The sequence below is a fragment of the Myotis lucifugus genome, unplaced genomic scaffold (genome assembly GCF_000147115.1).
Source record: "Myotis lucifugus unplaced genomic scaffold, Myoluc2.0 scaffold_648, whole genome shotgun sequence".
In the NCBI taxonomy this organism is placed as follows: domain Eukaryota; kingdom Metazoa; phylum Chordata; class Mammalia; order Chiroptera; family Vespertilionidae; genus Myotis; species Myotis lucifugus.
In genome coordinates, this window is record NW_005871696.1 from 82,088 (window position 1) to 99,292 (window position 17,205).

Here is a 17,205-nt window from a genome sequence, read left to right on the forward strand (position 1 = left end):
ACTAAAGGGTCTCATCACGGGCAGGTGTCTCGAATGCCACCTCGACTTGCCAAGGTTCAGAACTGTGTGCTGCTGTGTTAATAACAGTTCCCACCAGGTTTAATGTAGGTCTGTTGGTTACAGAGGACTTAGAGATTAAGTATCCAAAATAAAATTAAAATTACCTATAATTTCACTACCTAGAGCAGGGCCGGGGAAAAGATAAAAGGATTTCTTATTTCTGGTGTTTACACTTACTTCTGGGTAAACTACCAGTCACCCGAACTTCATCCCTCCCAGCTGGCATATCCCTCCTCTCCAGGGCATACCTTCGAGTCCTTCGATAACAACGAACCTTTACTGAGCTCCAGATGAACCCACCTGATTCTCAGGATGGCTCTGTGAGACATCGGATTTACAGACAGAGAAACTGAGGCTCAGAGAGGGCAAGGAACTTCCCCAGAGTTGCACAGCCAGGAAGGAGCAGAGCTGAGATTTGAATCCATCGATGCCAGACTTAAGTCTCCTCTTCTCCAGAGAACACGGGCACCATCCTGTCTCCTCCTCATAGGAGCTGGATCCCGGACCATTCTGCAGCTCAGATGTTCATTCGTTCATTCTTTCTCACATTCATGCACTCATTAAGTCAGTTGATCTTTTTGAACTTACGTTCGGTGCCAAGTGTAGACCAATGCTGTCCCCCACACCCCCTGCCCAGATCTCAGGACTCCACCCCAAGAACCTCAACTCATTTATTATTACAAAAGACTGGGTTTATCACATTGTACTATGAACAGCTCCCGCCCAGCCCCCAAGGCTCAGAGAGGCAGCCTGGGTTGGGGACCCAATGACCCTCTCTTGACACCCCATCCCCCCTCCATGAAAGTCCTGGCAGGTGGGGGAGCCTAGACCAGGCCTTGGGGCGGTATTGTGTTTATAGCACCAGGCATATATATAAAAATATATCTATATATATAAACATAGGCCGTGGCTTCCCTTGGTAGGGGTGCTCCCAGGGTGAGGACAGGCAGCTGCATCAGTGAGTGGCCGGTCAGCCCGAGCACCCAGGGGGGCTGGGGCCTTGGGCCAGTCCTGTCAGCCCTGGAGCTCTAGGCCACCTGGATCTGTAGGTCCTCGTCCTCGTCCAGGTCGCTGGCTCCATCCCCGGCCTCCTCAGGGCCAAAGCGAGCGCTGCGGATCTTCCCGAAGAGGGGGGCGTTCTGCTGCTGCCTGCGGAGCCTGGGGGGGGTGGGTGACAGCGGGGTCAGGGTGGCGTGGGACTCATCCCATGGCCGCTGCTGCCAGGCACCAGGTTGGGCCTTTTACAAACATTACCTCATCACACCCTCCTCCCAGAGGTCCCTGAAAAGACAGGAGGTGCTATTATCACCTCCATTTTACAGACAAAGAAACTGAGGCAGGTGAGTAATTTGCTCAGAGTAATTTGCGAGAGGGGGCTGGGGGCTGGGAGAGGTGAGCGGCTGCCCAAGGTCACGCTGCTGGGAGTCCAACCCCAGCCCGGCTCTAAAGACCACAGGGGGGCCTGGGCAGGGGGGTCTCAGCCCCCTACATCCCCAGTGTCTATGAGAAAGCGCCCCGCCCTAGTTCCTCTCACATTAAAGTTCCAAAGCCAACATGTACCAGGCGAACTTGGGCCCTGGGAAGAGCTGCGGAGGCGGCGATACCCATCCCCCAGCAGAGTGGCTGCCTGGCGGCATCTTACAGGAAACATGAATTATTAACACGGCGGGGAGGGCGCAGCCAGGGGCCTCCATTACTGCGCTGTGATTTAGTGCGCCGTCCCCGGAACATTAAAGCACGAAAAGTTGGAAAAGAAAATGAGGCAGCGGTCCTGGGCGGCCGCGCCCTCCCCGATGGAAGCACTTGAGAGGCTGGGCAGCGCCTGCCTGTCCATTTTGGGAGTTTATGGCTCCTGAAGAATGCGGCCAAGGCGGCGGGAAAGCCCTGGGGCCAGGCGGCCTTTTATGGGGTGTGCGCTGGGGCGGGGGAGTGGGCAGAGCTGGCCAGACACAGCCACAGGGACCTGGACTCATGCCTGGGCCCCGGCCCAACACTTTAGAGGTAACATCCATCCCAAGCAGAAGGGGAAACTGAGGCTTGGTTGGCCACGTCACCCGGCTGTTAGGCCTGGCTCCATAGGCTGTACCCTTCCCAGAAACTCAGCACACAGCAGCACATAGTAGGCGCTTAGTACATAAGGGCTCAGATGGCAGGTGGCTGAGGGGTGGGGGTGTGGCTGTGGAAGGGCTGACCCGCTTGTGCCTTAGTTTCCTCATCTGCCAACCCCCTAGGAAAAAAAACCCTCCCCCTTCCCTTCTTTCAGGAGCTCGATTCTTGTAGCACGGTATCTGACCCACTAGGAGTCCCGACCCAGGAGTAATAGTAACAGCAGCAGCTGGCAGCTGTTCAGCTTTCATGATGTGCCAGGTACTTTTATAAACACACACCAGCTCCTTTCATTCTAACAACCAAGATGTAAGAGCTGTCATCGTCCCCATTTTACAGATGCGGAAACTGACACAGAGAGGTTCAGTCAGTGCCCCGGGATCACACAGCGAGGAGGGACAGAGCCAGGATGCCCAACTGGCTGCAGAGCCCAGGCTCCCTCCAGTCCATGAAATAAGAGGAGGGGAGTAAGGGCCTGCCCGGGGCCCAGCCCAGGAAGAGTGGGTCAGGGTTGTGGTTATGAGGCGCCCCAGGTAGGGGGCTTGTGAAGTGGGGAGGGCTTGGACCTGGTGCTCTCTGATATCTTACAGCTCTAAGGGGTGTCAAAGAGAGGGTGCTGGGATGGGGGGTGGGAGGGGGTGGGGGGGGAGAAAGGCAGAATGTGCTGGTGGGTTCCCCAGACTCTGCGGTCTCTCTGAGGACTCGGGCCCATCATCAAGCTGGTCTCCCCCAGTTCCTCTCATCCCAGCTGGCCTGGGGTCCACCCAGCCCAGGACCCTGAGGGCTGCTTGTTTTTCTTGTCAGTGGCTTCTCAGGGCCATGGGCCCTACCTGTTACCTCACCTTGGCCCTGACCTGTTTGGCCGCCCTTCCTGCTCTCTGGCTACAGGAGACAATTCCAGGGTCCCAGCTGGTCTCACTTCCTGCTCTCACTCCCCTTCCCTGGTTTCCTGGCCCAGGCCCTTCCTGCCTGGAGGGGGCAGGATTTGGCCCCAGGGAGCCCGGCCCTCTTCCTTCTCCCCCTTCGACTCTAGCTGAGCTCGGACCCTGCCCCGGAGGGGAGGAGGGAGGGGGGGTTTCCTTTTAGCTGGAAATCTCTCGGCCCTGCTTCTGTGCCCTGGCCAGGAATCCTCTCCCTGATGGAGCCCCACCCCCCAGGGGTGCACGTGGGGGCCCACCTGGACTGCACGTGCTCTAGCTGCACCTGCAGGTTCTCGCTCTGCTCCGTCTGCTCGTCCAGCGACCGCTGCAGCTTCCGTGCCTGGTTGTGGGCCTCGTCCAGCTGGGGGGCGAGCAGGGCCAACAGCATGGGGTTACCTTGGCTGGGCCAGCCTGGCCTGCCTCCTGCCATTCACCCGTGGGGATGTCCTTCCCGAGAGCAGGCCCTTCCTCTGAGGCCTAGACCAAGGCCCACCTCCTCCAGGGAAGCATCCCTTGTGCTCCTCTCCATCCCTGTTGCCCCTCCCTTCTAAACCCTCCCCTCCTCCCATACTTCACGCTACTGGCCCATCCATCAACCCACCTACCCATCTACCCTCATCCATCTGTCCATGTGACCATTCATCCATGGAACTATCCATCTGCCCATGAAGATACCCACTCACCCACTCACCATTCATTAATCTACTTAGCCACCCCTTCACCTTGCCTGTCCACGTGTCCTTCCCTTCTCCCAGACACACCTATCTCTCCATCCTTCTGTCCTTCTTTCCCTGTCCATTCATTCTTCCACCCACGGATCCAGTCAGTGGTCTATCCATCTTTCCACTGTCATCCATCTTCCCATATACTCACCCATCATCCATCGATCCACCCAATCACCCAGCAGACATCTGTTGCCACATCTCATCCATCCATCCTTCCTCCCGCCTTCTCTCTCTCCCATTCATCTGTCCACCCGGTCCCTCATCCATCTGTTCATCCACCCCTGGAGTGGTCCTTCTGTCTTTCCATTTAACCACCTACAGTCTACCCACTCATCCACCCATTAATCTATTCAACCTCTCATCAACCTCGTCTGTACATTTTTCTTCCCACCCTCCTACCCACCCACCGATCTACCATCCATCCATCCCCCACCCACCCTCTCTACCCTGTGCACATCCTGAGAGTCAGGCTCATGCCAGGCGCCGGGGACTCCGCATGGAGTGACACTCCTACCGTAGCTGAGGTCTGGAGGCCGCCCTCCGGGCCCCAGCGGTGCTCACCTCGTCCTCAGCCTGGGCCAGTTCCTTCTTGAGCTCCTCCACCCGCAGCCGCAGCTTCTTCACCTCCGCCTCGTGCTGCTCCACCCGCCGGTTGGCATGTGCCAACTCTGCCACCTTCTCCTGGAACTGTTTCTTCAGCTTGCCATGCACGTGCTTCAGGTCTGCTAGCTCCTGCAGGGAGCAGAGGTGAGGGGAGGGCTCAGTGTCCGAGGGCACTGTGTCAGGCAGGTCTAGGGGTGCTGGTGTCCCCTCTCCCCCAAATCTCTCCACCTGGTGTCTGAAATACCAGCACTAGAGGTTTGGCTGAGCAGCTGGAGGCTAGTGGTGCCATTCAGTGAGGTGAGAAGGCCTGGGTGGGTGACTCAGTGTCTCCATGTTGCACGTGTAACTTTGAGGTGCCCAATGGGAATGGCGTGGGAAGTCCAGCGGGCTATTGGAGCTGGGTCAGGTTTTTGGGGAGGGGTGAGGTCTGGAGTCTTCGGTGCAAACATTTGTTGCATAAATAGAAGGGCTGTTGAGAGGATTAAGCGACATGATGGACAAAAAGCACTGGCGTGGGGCCTACAGTAGGTGCTCAATAAATGCAGGTCTGCAGTGACCACTGAGCCTGACCCAGAGAGGGAGCCCAGGAGGAGCAGCCTCTGTCCTTAGTTGTCACTTCAGGGGTCCCCGGGTCCCTGTGGGCCGACACTGGACACGCAGTAGGGGCTCTGCCCTGGCTGGATGGGGAGGCAGGGCCACCCCGGTCCTGGCCACGCCACCCACTGCCCCACCTTGTTCTTCTCGAAGAGTGCAGCCTGGCTGGCCCGCAGGTCGCAGTCCAGTGCGCTGGCTGTCTGCCGCCGCCGGCGGGCCAGGGCCTCCTCCAGGTCCCCGACCTGCGCCCGCAGCTTCTTGTTCTCCCGCTCCAGGCCCAGCTTCTCGGTCTCCAGCCGCTCGCGGCGACCCCACTCGGCTGCGTTCTCCGCCTGCAGCCGCTCCATCTGGAACAGGGCAGGGCAGGGTGAGGGTCCCTGGGGACGGGGCACGGAAGGGCCGGAGCTGGGCTCCCCCCTCCCGCCCCCCCACTCCTCCTGGAGCCATTTCTGGCTCCAGGAAGCAGGTCCAGCTGCAGTGGCTATAATTAACCTGGGCCATTTCACGTGTGCAGGATGTGAGGGCGCTTCTGGTCTCTGTGTGGGAGAGGAACTGCCCCCTGCAGATTGGGGTACCCCCTGGGGTGTGCCTGGACCCCTTAGAGCACAGGCCTCTTTCGAGGGCCCCTGGGCCCCCCAGCCCTCCCAGGTCCCGCCGGAGGCCCCACCTCGCCCCTCAGCTCAGCCATCTTCCTGTCCATGCTGGACCTCGCCCCCAGCTCGTCCTCCAGGTCTTCGGACATGCGGCCCAGCTCGTCCTGGTGAGCCTCCTTCAGGATGCTGAGCTGCGGGAGACAGCCCAGCCTGGTTACGTGACGACCACCCAGAACCAGCTCTGAGGATGAGCCCTGGTGAGGAGTGCCCAGCAAAGAGGTGGTACCCAAATGGGCCACCGGTGTGCAGAACGGACCTTGAATCTGACCACTTGTGCTGCTTCCGACATCTCTCATTTCCTACCTCATTACCATCTAGCCGCCCAGTCTCCCCTCCTAGCCCCCCATCAACCCATTTTCCACAATAGTCGCCTTGAGTGAGCTTTTAAAAAGATAAATACAATCATGTCCCCATCCCGGGTTCCTTAGGGTAAGGCCTGACCCCTCCCTAAGTCTCACAAAGCCCTCCCACCTCTTTCCTCTTAGTTCATTGTGTGGCCTCCATTCTAAGCCTCAAATACACCGTCCACCCCAGGGCCTTTGCACATGTGGCTCCCTCTGCCTCAAACCTTTTTCTGAGGTATTTTGCAGCATGGATTCTTCTCATTCTCAGGCTTTGGCCTAAATGCTCCCTGCTCAGGGAGGCCTCTGTCCTCCCCACCTGCAGGGGGTGCCTCCTCCACTTGCCACCCTCCCTGCCCCACTAGAATGGGAGCTTGGGAGGACAGAGAGTTGTCTGTCTGTCCACCTCTGTACCCCTGTATGGCCTTGGCGTCGGGGAGCCCTCCATGGACACTGGCTGAACACAGTCTGCGTGTGGGTGCAGGATTGGCCGCATCAGAAAACCCTGGGGCACTTGGACATAGTGCAGAGTCGCTGTTGACAGCAGGGAAAACCAACAAACTACCGCGCCGTGCGTGTGATGACAGGGATGGCCTTGCATACATATGGTGAGGGAAAGAAGTCAGATGCAAAAGCGAATCTTTGTAAGTAATCTGTGAGACTGCACGTTTGTGTTTACTCACTTTCCTGCAAATGATCACACTTCACAATTTGGGAAAATTAAAAAGACAGATTCCTAAACCCAAGTCCCAAAGATGATGATCCAGGAGGATGAGGGTGGGTCTGGGAATCTATTTTAGGAGCTTCCCTAAGGCCAGCGTCCCTTCCCGGGCAGATGCAGGCCCTGAGGTCTGTGGTCCTCCCGCCTTTGGAAATGCAGCCGATCCAGCCAGCTTTCTCGGGGTGGCTGTGCCCCCTGGCGGCCGTGGGGGCCTGCACAGGAGGCAGGAAGGGCTGCCTGCTCCGAGTCCTCTGTACTGTGCTGGTGAAGCTGAGTCCCCTTTCTGCTGGCTGGAGCCTCAGTTTCCTCACTTATGAAATGGGGACAAGCGCCTGACGGCCACGAGGCTTCAGTGAGACCTCGCACACAGTAATGCACCCACTGAATGCACCATTGGACGCCTCCCCTTCGTCCTGGTCTACCAAGCTCTCCTTGCAACCTCACCTCTCCTTACTACCCTCCAGCCACGCTGGCTCATTTTCTGGACACATTAGGCTTGTTCTGGGCTCAGGACCTTTGCATTTGCGGTGCCTTCTGCTAGGAACTTTGCCCCCGTATCTTCTCAAGGGTGGCTTCTTCTAATCCATTTAGGTCTTGCCTCAAATGTCACCTTCTTAGGCCTTTCCTGATCCACCCCACCCCATCCCTCTTATACTGTTTTGACTACTTCATAGCTCATTAATGTATCTGCCTGGTTCCTGCCAGTCCTGATCCTCTTCCTGAAGGCAGGGACATTGCCAACCCCGACACTCAGACAGTGCATGGCTGGTGCTTGACAATCAATGAATTCCCTTCTTTTATGCACTCCCACTGCTGAAATTCAACAGCACAATGCTGCTTCCTCCAGGAAGCTCCCCCCCTCCCCCCCCCCACCGGTCTCCAAGACTCACTTGCTTGAGCATCTCCTGCTTGGTCTTGCTCAGCTCCTCATACTTTATCTTCCACTGGCTGAGTTCCCCCTCCAGCTTCTCAATGTTCCTGCTCAGTGCCAGTTTATCCCTAGGGAGGTGAGAGAGAGAGGCAGACATGAGGATGAGCCCACCGGCGCCCTCTGCTCAGAGTCCTCCTATGCACTCTGCACCTGCAGAACCCATGGCCAAAGTCCTTGCCTTGGCATTCAAGGTCCTGGCATCCCACATCGAGGCAGGCACCTGGTTATGGATTTCTCCTGGAACTATACCCCTCCCACGAGTGCATGGTGTGAGGCGGTGACCAGGCCTCCATGGCCCTGGCCACCCCTAGCAGATGCCTCCCTCTCCCTGGGCCCCAGGATCATTTGCCAAATAGGACCCCGGCTCCTGTTTCAAGTACTGTGGTTCCCGGCAAGGCTTGGCTTGAAAACGTGGTTCTGCAGTTAGAAAAGCTGGAAAACACTGTCCAATGACCCTCGGATCTAGGGGTTCCCTCTTGTCATCATCACTGGGTGGGATTCCCAAGTTCTCCCATGACCCTGTGCAGGAATGAGGCGCCATGGTAACAAGCATGGTGCCTGGCTCCAGCACATAGTAAGTGCTCAACCAACAGCTGCACTTACCATTACACTCAGCGCGCTGCGCTTCCCCATCCCACACCACGCCCGGCTCCCTTTCTGAGGGTCTAATATTTCGCGACTCGAACACAGTGTTCTGAGAGGAGACAATGCCACCCTCTAGGAGGCATGTTAGAAATCCATGGGGATGTTTTTCATTGTCATGATGACAGGGTCATTTAGTGGGCAGGGACCAGGGGTACCTGATACCCGGCAGTGCCCAGGACATCCTGCCCATCCAGGAATTACCCTGCATCTGGTAATGTGAACATGACATCCCTGGGGGTAAAAAGGATCTCGAACCTCACTCTGATTTGCATATTACATATTATTTCAATTAATCTATATATATAAAAGCCTAAACGACCGTTATGACCGGCTGGTAGCTATGACATACACTGACCACCAGGGGGCAGAAGCTCAACACAGGAGCTGCCCCCTGGTGTCAGTGCACTCCCACAGCCAACCTCCCGCGATCCCTCCCCACAGGCTGCTGGCCCAGTCACCCAATCGGGCGAGACAGCCCCAATCGCCCTGATAGCTGGCCAGGCTGAGGGACCCCACCGGGGTTATAGTATTTATATTAATGATACTGATGATTACTAATATTAATAGTAATAGCACAGAACACTAGCATGGGGTCATCGGGCAGAGCACGGTGCTCTAAAGATGCAGAATTCAAGCCCAAATAGAACCACTCACCTTCAGGCGAGTCTTCACGCTCTGGTGACACTGATGTTCATGCTGTGGTGCTGAGGGTGCCCGGCCCACCCCCCTGGCACCTGCCTGCCCCCAGCACTCACTCTCGTTCCTTGAGCAGCACCTTCTGGGACTCATCCAGCCGCAGTCGTAGGGCAGTCAACTTGGAGGCCTCCTCCTCCATGGCAGCTGTGTCCTCCCAGGGCAGCCGGCTGCGCTCCTGGCGGCCTGAGCTGCCCCGTGGGCCCCCGGTCCCCGCACTGCGTGTCTCCCAGCAGCCCTCGGGCTCCTCTGGTCTGCTCTTCAGCAGGCTCTCCACCAGCTCCAGCTCCTGCGGGGACCAAGGTGGAAGCTGGACCAGTGGCAGCTGAGTCCTCTTGGCCTCTCCCAGGCCCTGGGTCTGGAATCAGCTTGGTGGGTAAGCTTGGGCAAGTCACACAGCCCTTCTGGGCCCCAGACCCCTGTTTTGTAGGCTGCCCCTGCATCCTAGAAAGGGGGGGACACAGCCTCCTCCAGGCCTCCCCTTTCTCCTGGAACTGCACAAGAGTCGGCCACTAGGGTTCCCTGCATCCTGGAAGATTTCCCAGGAGAGGTAGTGAGCTCCCTGTCACTGTAAGGATGCAAACATATGCTGGGACATTGGTGTGGATCGGTGTAGAAGCAGGGGATTCCTACAACAAATAGGAACTAAATTCCTTCAAAAGGAATTCTGGCTTTAAGATCCCATTTTTCAGATGCAAACACAAAGGCACCGCGAGATAGGTGACATGGTAGAGATGCACAGTAAGGCGGCCCTGTGAGCAGAACCAGCTCCCAGACAGGAAGCTGTGAGGGATTATTAACCCAATGCCAAGCCCCTGTCCCCTCTGCCCCCCTGCCCGGAGTCTGGGGGTGGGGGGCTCAGGTGTCACCTGGTCCAAAGCCCTATGTCACAAACAGGGAAACAGGGAGGGAAGGGACTTGTTCTGGTTGCAGAGCAAAGCAGCTGGGCTGGCAAACAAACTTAGGCTGCAACCCAGGGCTCTCCCCGCCGCACCTGCCGCCGCCTGGGCTGTGACTGACCACCAGGACGAGGACAGGACAGGAGGAGACCTGAGGCTGGCTGGCAGGGGCTGTCATGGGCTGCCCCACAGCAGAGCAATGACTGCCGCCCCCAAACACCAGACAGGCCCGGGGAAGAGGGGGCTTCAGCTCCCAGGAGGTAGCAGGGCCCACTCCAGCCTACAGGGGTGAAGGGAGCTGGGCAGGGGAGGGAGGGGACTTGACAGGGGAGGAGAGGGGCAACCAGAATCTTAGCTAGAGTCTGGGGATGGAGCTAGAAGCAACCCCAGCCTGGACTCTGTCCCTAGATGGCCTTCTGGTGACAGGCTTGCTGGCTCAGGGGGACGCTGCCCTCCACACCCACCACCAACGCTCCAGCCAAACTGATTATTACCATGGACTCTGGAGTTCACCTGGGTTCAATTCCCCAGCAACTTGCCTCCAGCTGGGAGACATTGGGACTTAACCCTCCATGCCTTGGTGTGGTCCTCCATAAAGCAAACACCTCCGGGGGGGTTGCTGTGAGAATGAACTAGATCAGTGGTTCTCAACCTTCTGGCCCTTTAAATACAGTTCCTCATGTTGTGACCCAACCATAAAATTATTTTCGTTGCTGCTTCCTAACTGTAATGTTGCTACTGTGATGAATCGTCATGTAAATATCTGATATGCAGGATGGTCTTAGGCGACGTCTGTGAAAGGGTCGTTCGACCGCCAAAGGGGTCGCGACCCACAGGTTGAGAACCGCTGAACTAGATGCTGCACAGAGCTGAGCCTCCGGGTAGGTGCCCACTGACTGACGGGACGCACCAGGTGCACCACTGCCACACCTGGAGGGCCTACCTGTCTTCACTCTTCACAGCCAATTCCTCTGCATCCTCTTAGTCTCAGCTTAAACGGGACCTCTTTCGGGAGAGCCTGATCGGGGTCTCCTCTGTGTTCCTAGTGCCTCCCAGCCCCCCTCCCCTCGGCTTTAATTGATGCTTCTTGTAAGTGTTTACCTCTCCCTCCAAATTCAAGTTGAACGAATGAATGGGCTCAGCTCTGCTACTGATGGATGCCTTCCAGGCAAGTACTTACTTAGATCCTACTCCGGCTCAAAGGGGTTGATTCCCTGGTTCTGTTGACCACTCAGGTGTGGGAGTGGAGGGACCACCAGAACCCAGGACTCTGCCCCAGGACTCTCCGGAACGGAGGTGACTGGGGCCCTCCCATGGTCAACCCACAGGAGTGAAACCTCTTAGGGCACCAGGCCCTCACCATTCCTGGCGCTGGGCCGGGCAGCCTCCACCTCTGCCCACATCAGTCAGCCCCTCCCACTTTCGGACCCAAAGGGCTAGAGCCCCGCCCAGCAGCCCCGCCTCCTCCACACACCTGGCTGCTCTGGGGCCTCTCGGACCCGACGTCGCGCACCGGCTCGTGCTCCCGCTCGGGCTCCGGCTCGGGTCCGTCGGGCGTCGGGTCGGCGGCTCCGCGGGCGCCCCGCAGCCGCGCCAGCTCCCGGCCCCGCGCCTCGCACTCGCCCTGCGCCTCCTGGCGCTCGCGGCGGGCGCCCGCCAGCTCCTTGGTGAGCGCGTCCAGGCGCTGGCGCAGCTGCCGCACTTCCTCGCGCGCGCGGTTGCGCTCGGCGCGCACCTTGCTCCACTTCTCCCGCCAGTTGGCGGTGCAGTCCGACCACCAGCGCATGGTCTTCTCCATCTGCGCCGCCCGCGCGCGCGCCTCCTCCAGCTCCCGCAGGCGCAGCTCCTCCCGGCTCTCCCAGTCCCCGTCGGCGAGCAGCGCGGGCGCCGGCGGCAGCGACAGCGCGGGGGACGGCCCGGGGGAGGGCGTGCCGCTGGGCGGCGTGGGCGGCAGCGAGTCCACCGGCCCCATGCGCTCGGGTGACGGGCTGCCGAGGATGGTCAGCAGGCTGCCTTTGGACAGCTGCGGGGACTCGGCCAGCCGGGGGCTCGGCCCGTGGCTCATGGTGCAAGCGGGCTGGTGGGCCCTGGACTTGAACTTGGGCTGGACTCAGGGCCAGCGAGGGGGACGTCCGGCAGCTGCGATACCACTGTGCATGATGACTCCGCTACCCGCTGCTCTCCTGGCCACCGGGTGGGGGGGTGCCTCCTGGGACCTGTGGGAGGGCACACCGTTAGTAGGCTGTGGCACCGCCTGTCCTCGTCCATAACAGCAGCCATGGGGAGGGCATAACCGGCAGAGGGAACAGCGCGGCCAAGGCAGGGGGAGAGAAAATGGTGGAAGAACTCCATGAGGCTGGAATGGTGAGCAAGGCCCTGCAGCCGCTTCCTCACTGGTCTCCAGACTCCCTGCTTTAGTCCCTTCAACCTGCAGCAATGGCAGCTGATCTGCAGCCTTGATCTGCTGTCCCTGACCTTCAGGTCCCCTCTCACACACTGAGCAACTACTACTCCCCCATCTCCATCCCGAACACAGCATGCTTCTGTGCTGGCCCTCCTGCCTCTTCCTACACTGGGCCAACTCTTCTCATCCTTAAAACTTATCTGAGATATCACCTCCTCCCAGAAGTCCTCCTGGATCATCTCAGCTCAGGTGATCAACCCCTGACCCCTGTCTGCTCCCCATTCTCACCCCAGCCTGTGAGTTTGCTGAGGCCAGAAGCTGGTTCCTGGCCGCTGTTTTAGTCTTAGCACATGATGACAATGACATTTGTGGAGGGCGCACTTACAGGCCAGGTACCATGCCTTATGCGAATTATCTCATTTATTTATCTCAACAGACTCGAGAGAAGTGACTGACATTTACTGAAGAGGAGAAGGAGACTCAGCAAGGTTAAGACCCAGAGCTGACAGATACGGTATCTGGGAGTCCAAATGCAATCGCTGGGGAGGTGTCAGGCTCTGCAGTTCATAGGCCACATCCCCTTTAAAATAAATCAGACACATGGCCCTCCCTGTCCCTAACCTGCCACATTCTCCCTCCAGGTGGCCTCCTTCTGACCACCTCCAGCAGCCCATGGAGACATCGTGACCTTCCTTCCCCGCTCAGCTAGCCTGTCCCTCACCCCAGCCCCTAAGGCCCACCCTGATCTCTATCCCTTCCTTTTCAGAGCGACCAATCAGAGGACCTGACTGGTCCCCACACTGCCTGCCAACCCTGTGTCCCCTCTTCCAGTCTCCAACCCCCTCACTCTTGGCAGGTGATCGAATGTCAGTGAAAAGGTAAGCCACCAGATTGGCATTCCCTCCCTGCCCTGCCCCAAGCACCCAGGTCCTCTCCTCTCTGTCCCTAACAGGATAGTTGCTTTAAATGCAGTCTCCGGGCCCCACCCCTAGAGAGTCAAGTTCAGTAGATAGGAGGCTGGGAATTGTATTTTAATAGTCCAAGTTTAGGACATTTGGGTATTTGTGATGCCTTGTCACCGCCCATGATCCATACACACAAATGTATTCGTTTCAACCCCAGTAATATCTGCACAAAGTCATGCACCCAGACACAGCCATGCAGGTGAGGTTCCATTTCCCAGAATGCCACTGACTCCCCAAAGGACCCCTGGCAGGCTGAGTGCCCTCTCTGTGACTCAGTCTCCCCTCCTGTGCAGTGAGGTAGCTCTGGCTGTGACCCCATGTGTGTTCACAGACAGCTGTGCACACCCAGGCACACTGGCAGGTACCGTCCATCCCCCATCCCATACACACAGACACAGATACAAAGAGACACAGGCAGGTACGCGCACACTCAGAGATGGACCCGACGCACGCACAACTCTACAGATGCACAGAGAGATGCTCACCTGTAGAGAGTCCCAGACACACGTGAAGGCATACACATGCCAACACACGGATGGATACACACAGAGACAGGCAAAGACACTCACTGTTAAGTGGATGCACACACTCACACACACACACAAACATGCATACGGACACTCGCTCTCCTCTCCCCATTTTCCTGGCCAGACTCCACGTGGAGAAGCTCTTGGAAAAGAAAAACAATGTGAGAGCCTGTGGGGGAGGGGGAGGCGGCAGGAAATCCAAGTGCCAGCCAGGCAGCCTGGGCTGTGCTAGAAATGGGGGATGGAGGCGGGGAGGGGGTCCTGGGGCCCAGGACCTGTCTGCTGGGCCCTTCCTGCAGCCCCTAAACTGAGAGGGTAACGGAGGGGGCCACTGCCACACCCTCTCTGCCTCTGGGCGGGGCCAGGCCTGGCACGGGCTCGGCAGGGAGGGGGTGGCCTGCTCCTTCCAGGAATCCCAAGCCTGTCGCAAAAGGGGCAGGGAGGCGCCACCCAGGCCCCTAATGGCTTCCAGGCGCCCACGCTAAAGGCAGGGGTGAGCTTCAGGCTCAGCTCCTGTGCCCCTTTTTGGCAGCCTGGTCTGCCCTTCCTGGGGGCTGGGGGAGGAGGAAGGACAGCAGCGGGGACAGAGGGGATCTGAACAGCCAGCCCTCCTGCTCTTCCTCCAGTGGCCCAGTGGCCCCCCGAGGGTGCATATGCCCACATGTGGGAAGGAGTGGGGGCCCGGGTCCCAAGGTTGGTTTCCTGGAGAAACCCATCCCCTAGCCCACTAGGAACCCTGCACACCCACAAATTCAACCGGACCCTGCCAAGCAACGCACCCCTCTCCTCACCCCCTGCCCCCCTCACATAACACAGCCTTGGGGACAAAAGCTCACAGAGCCCTGGTAACGCGCACACTCACACACAACACAGGTCCAGCTTGGTTACAGAGACAGGCTCCGGAGGCCCTGCCCGCTGCCCTTACCCTCCAGGCTCAGTGTCTCCTTCCCATCGCTGTGCCTTTATGGGTGCAGGGTGGCTTCCTGAGCCCCCCAGGAAGCAGGTCCTCACCCCTCCAGAAGCAGGTCCAGGAGGTTCCAGCCACTGCAGACACTTCCTCACTCCACCTTCCCCTCTCCTGCCTCCCACCAGCCAGATGGCTCTACTCCTGCTCTAACCCTCAGACTCTGAATCCCCCCCAACCCCCCAACCTTCAAACTCAATCCCATCACCCGCAGGAAATGCCTTGACCTTCCCAGCCCCACCGCCTGCCCAGGGAGCACAGCCCTACAACCCTCCACCGCCAGAGCTGGCCAGCTGCCCGCTTCTTGCAGCTCAGGCCTCCGCCCACCCAGGCGGGACTCTTGTGCCACCCAGAGCTTCTAGGACAGGCCCGGCGTAGAGGACTGGCTTCAATTTGGCTGGGAGGGTGGAGAGCAGAGGCTGAACTGTAACCTGCGTACCCTTAGCTGGGCAACAGGGCTGAGTGGGACCCAGAGCTCCCCAACCCCGGCCCTCAGCCATTCTCACTGCTCCAGACAGCTGCTGGCCACTCTAGAACAGAAGCAAGAATGTCTTCACACGATACTTGCCTCAGGCTAGGCCCTCATCAGGTTTGTCTACAGGAAGTGATCAGTGGTTCCTGCTGCCTGTGGACTGGTCTGGAACATCTCTCCCTTGTTTCTCCACCAGCAAACTCCTACACATCCTTCAAGACCCACTTTCAGTTTCCACTCCTCTGGGACGCCTTCCCTGACCTCGTAACAGATTATGTTAATGATCCCAAAGCACTGGCGCCTCCCTGTTTTTCAGCAATGGCCACATTGTGAAGTCCACAAGGGCACCCTGGTCTTGCTGGCTGTCAGCACAGGGCCCAGCGAACGGCAGATGCTGCATTAATGCGTCCCGGGCTATGGACGAAAGATGGACAGGTAGGAGTCCCCTTGTGACCAGGGAGAGTTGAGTCATCCTAAGGATCAGGGGTCACTTTGTGGCAGGCTCGGAGACAGGTAGGTGCCTGAGCCTGTCTGTGGCCAAGGTCAGGGTCAGAGGTCATCTTATGGCCAAGTCAGTGGTCAAGCCTCTTACCTGAAGAAGCCGAATGGGCCCACAGAGGGACAACGTTGTGTTTTGTCCTAAGCATGGTTAGATGACTCTCAATATCCAATGAGGGGAGTGAGCCACGCTGAAGCCTGGACGGGGGCCAGCTGGGGGGACTAGGGGTGTGCCTGGTGGCCCAACTCCTCCCTCCAGCTCAGAAACCCCCTATGTCCCCCCAGAACCTTTCAGGTGGCGCTATGGGGCTGGCCCAGGGCCACAGGCCTGGCTGTGGGCAGGGAGCAGAGCCCAGCAGGAAACCGCAGAGGACAGCCTGATTGGATAAGTGCAGGGTCCCAGGCTGGTCAGCCACAAATTGTGGGCACCTGTCTCTCTGACCTGCTGCCTGGGCTTCAGCCACTGGACCTCCAGGCGAGGACGGAGGGAGGCAAGCGGAACCTGAGCCCTGGGGTGGGCACCCTTGGACTGTCTCAGATACCCCCATCTCAGGTGGAGGGGCCGCAAAGATAGGCCGGGTCACTGACTATAACATTTCTTTACAAATGGCCCCTCTGAGTCCGAAGGGAGCAGCTACTCCCCACATCTACAGAGGACCAGCAGCAAAGTAGTGTGTGTGTGTGTGGGGGGGGGGGCACCTCTACAATGGGGTCCTCATGCATCTGGCCAAGCTGTCAACCATAGCTGGTATGGAAGAGGGTGGGAGCCCTCGGTGGGAGTCTCAGCAGCTCCTCGATCTATTCATGTTTGCAGAGAAGACATCCCTCAGTCCCACTCTGCCCCCGCTATGCTGTGTGATATCTGCAAGTCCCTATCCTCTCCGGGCCGGTTTTCTTACCCGAACGATGGGGCAGGGCACTAACCAGATTCCTAGAAGCTCTGTCCAACAAGTGGGCAGACCTTGTGCCAACTTGAACCGATCCAACGCCACAGCCCTGAACCACCCTCACTCAAGACAGAAACCGAAGCCCAGGCGGGGAGCTGGCTAGTCGGACATCCCCCGTGGGCACATCAGAGCGGTGGGCAACCGGGCCCCCTCCTTTCTCCTGGCACTTAGCCGTCGCCCCACCTGCCCCAGCTCCCTACGGAAACTCGCTTTCCGCCTTTCCCCGGCCTGAACCCCCACTTCCCCGCCCCGTCCAGGACCCGGGCAGGGCCGCCCCGCACCCCCTAGCGGCGGGCGGAGGGGGCTCCCGGGCCGCGCGGCGCGTTCCCGCCCACCACACCGCGAGGTCCCCATTGGCAGCCGGGCGAGGGGGCCCGGGCTCCGATTGGGCCCGCGCCGCCCGTCCATCCCGCACTCGCCCTGGTGACTACGTTTGTGTCCCCCGGGAGGTTCCAAGTTCTGCCCCGCCCGCAGTCCCCCTCCCGACCCGGTCGGGTATTACCGTGGGTGGGCCCTGAAACCGCAACCCTCGACCAG

The 17,205-nt window shown here is 58.8% G+C and overlaps 1 protein-coding gene across 1 annotated transcript; it reads right to left on the bottom strand.

Annotated features, from left to right (window-relative positions):
* Nucleotides 1-717: 717 nt before the first annotated feature.
* On the bottom strand, nucleotides 718-14,847 carry CCDC102A (coiled-coil domain containing 102A). The gene is made up of 9 exons (XM_006105189.3): nucleotides 14,713-14,847; nucleotides 11,366-12,107; nucleotides 9,055-9,281; nucleotides 7,614-7,722; nucleotides 5,676-5,792; nucleotides 5,146-5,355; nucleotides 4,373-4,543; nucleotides 3,344-3,447; nucleotides 718-1,218 (listed from the first exon to the last, which is right to left on the bottom strand). Exons 2-9 carry the CDS (start codon nucleotides 11,954-11,956, stop codon nucleotides 1,089-1,091), a joined length of 1,659 nt encoding a protein of 552 aa, XP_006105251.1. The 5' UTR covers nucleotides 11,957-12,107; nucleotides 14,713-14,847; the 3' UTR covers nucleotides 718-1,088.
* Between the last annotated feature and the right edge of the window lie 2,358 nt (nucleotides 14,848-17,205).

Bases quoted from the DNA above. Each gene is read 5' to 3' on its own strand.
- CCDC102A (XM_006105189.3), bottom strand. From the start codon at position 11,956: ATGAGCCACGGGCCGAGCCCCCGGCTGGCCGAGTCCCCGCAGCTGTCC. The intron at 5,793-7,613 runs GTGAGTCTTGGA...TGTCTCCCGCAG, and splicing joins AGCAGGAGATGCTCAAGCAA to CTCAGCATCCTGAAGGAGGC. The intron at 3,448-4,372 runs GTGAGCACCGCT...CTCGCCCCCCAG, and splicing joins TGGCCCAGGCTGAGGACGAG to CTGGACGAGGCCCACAACCA.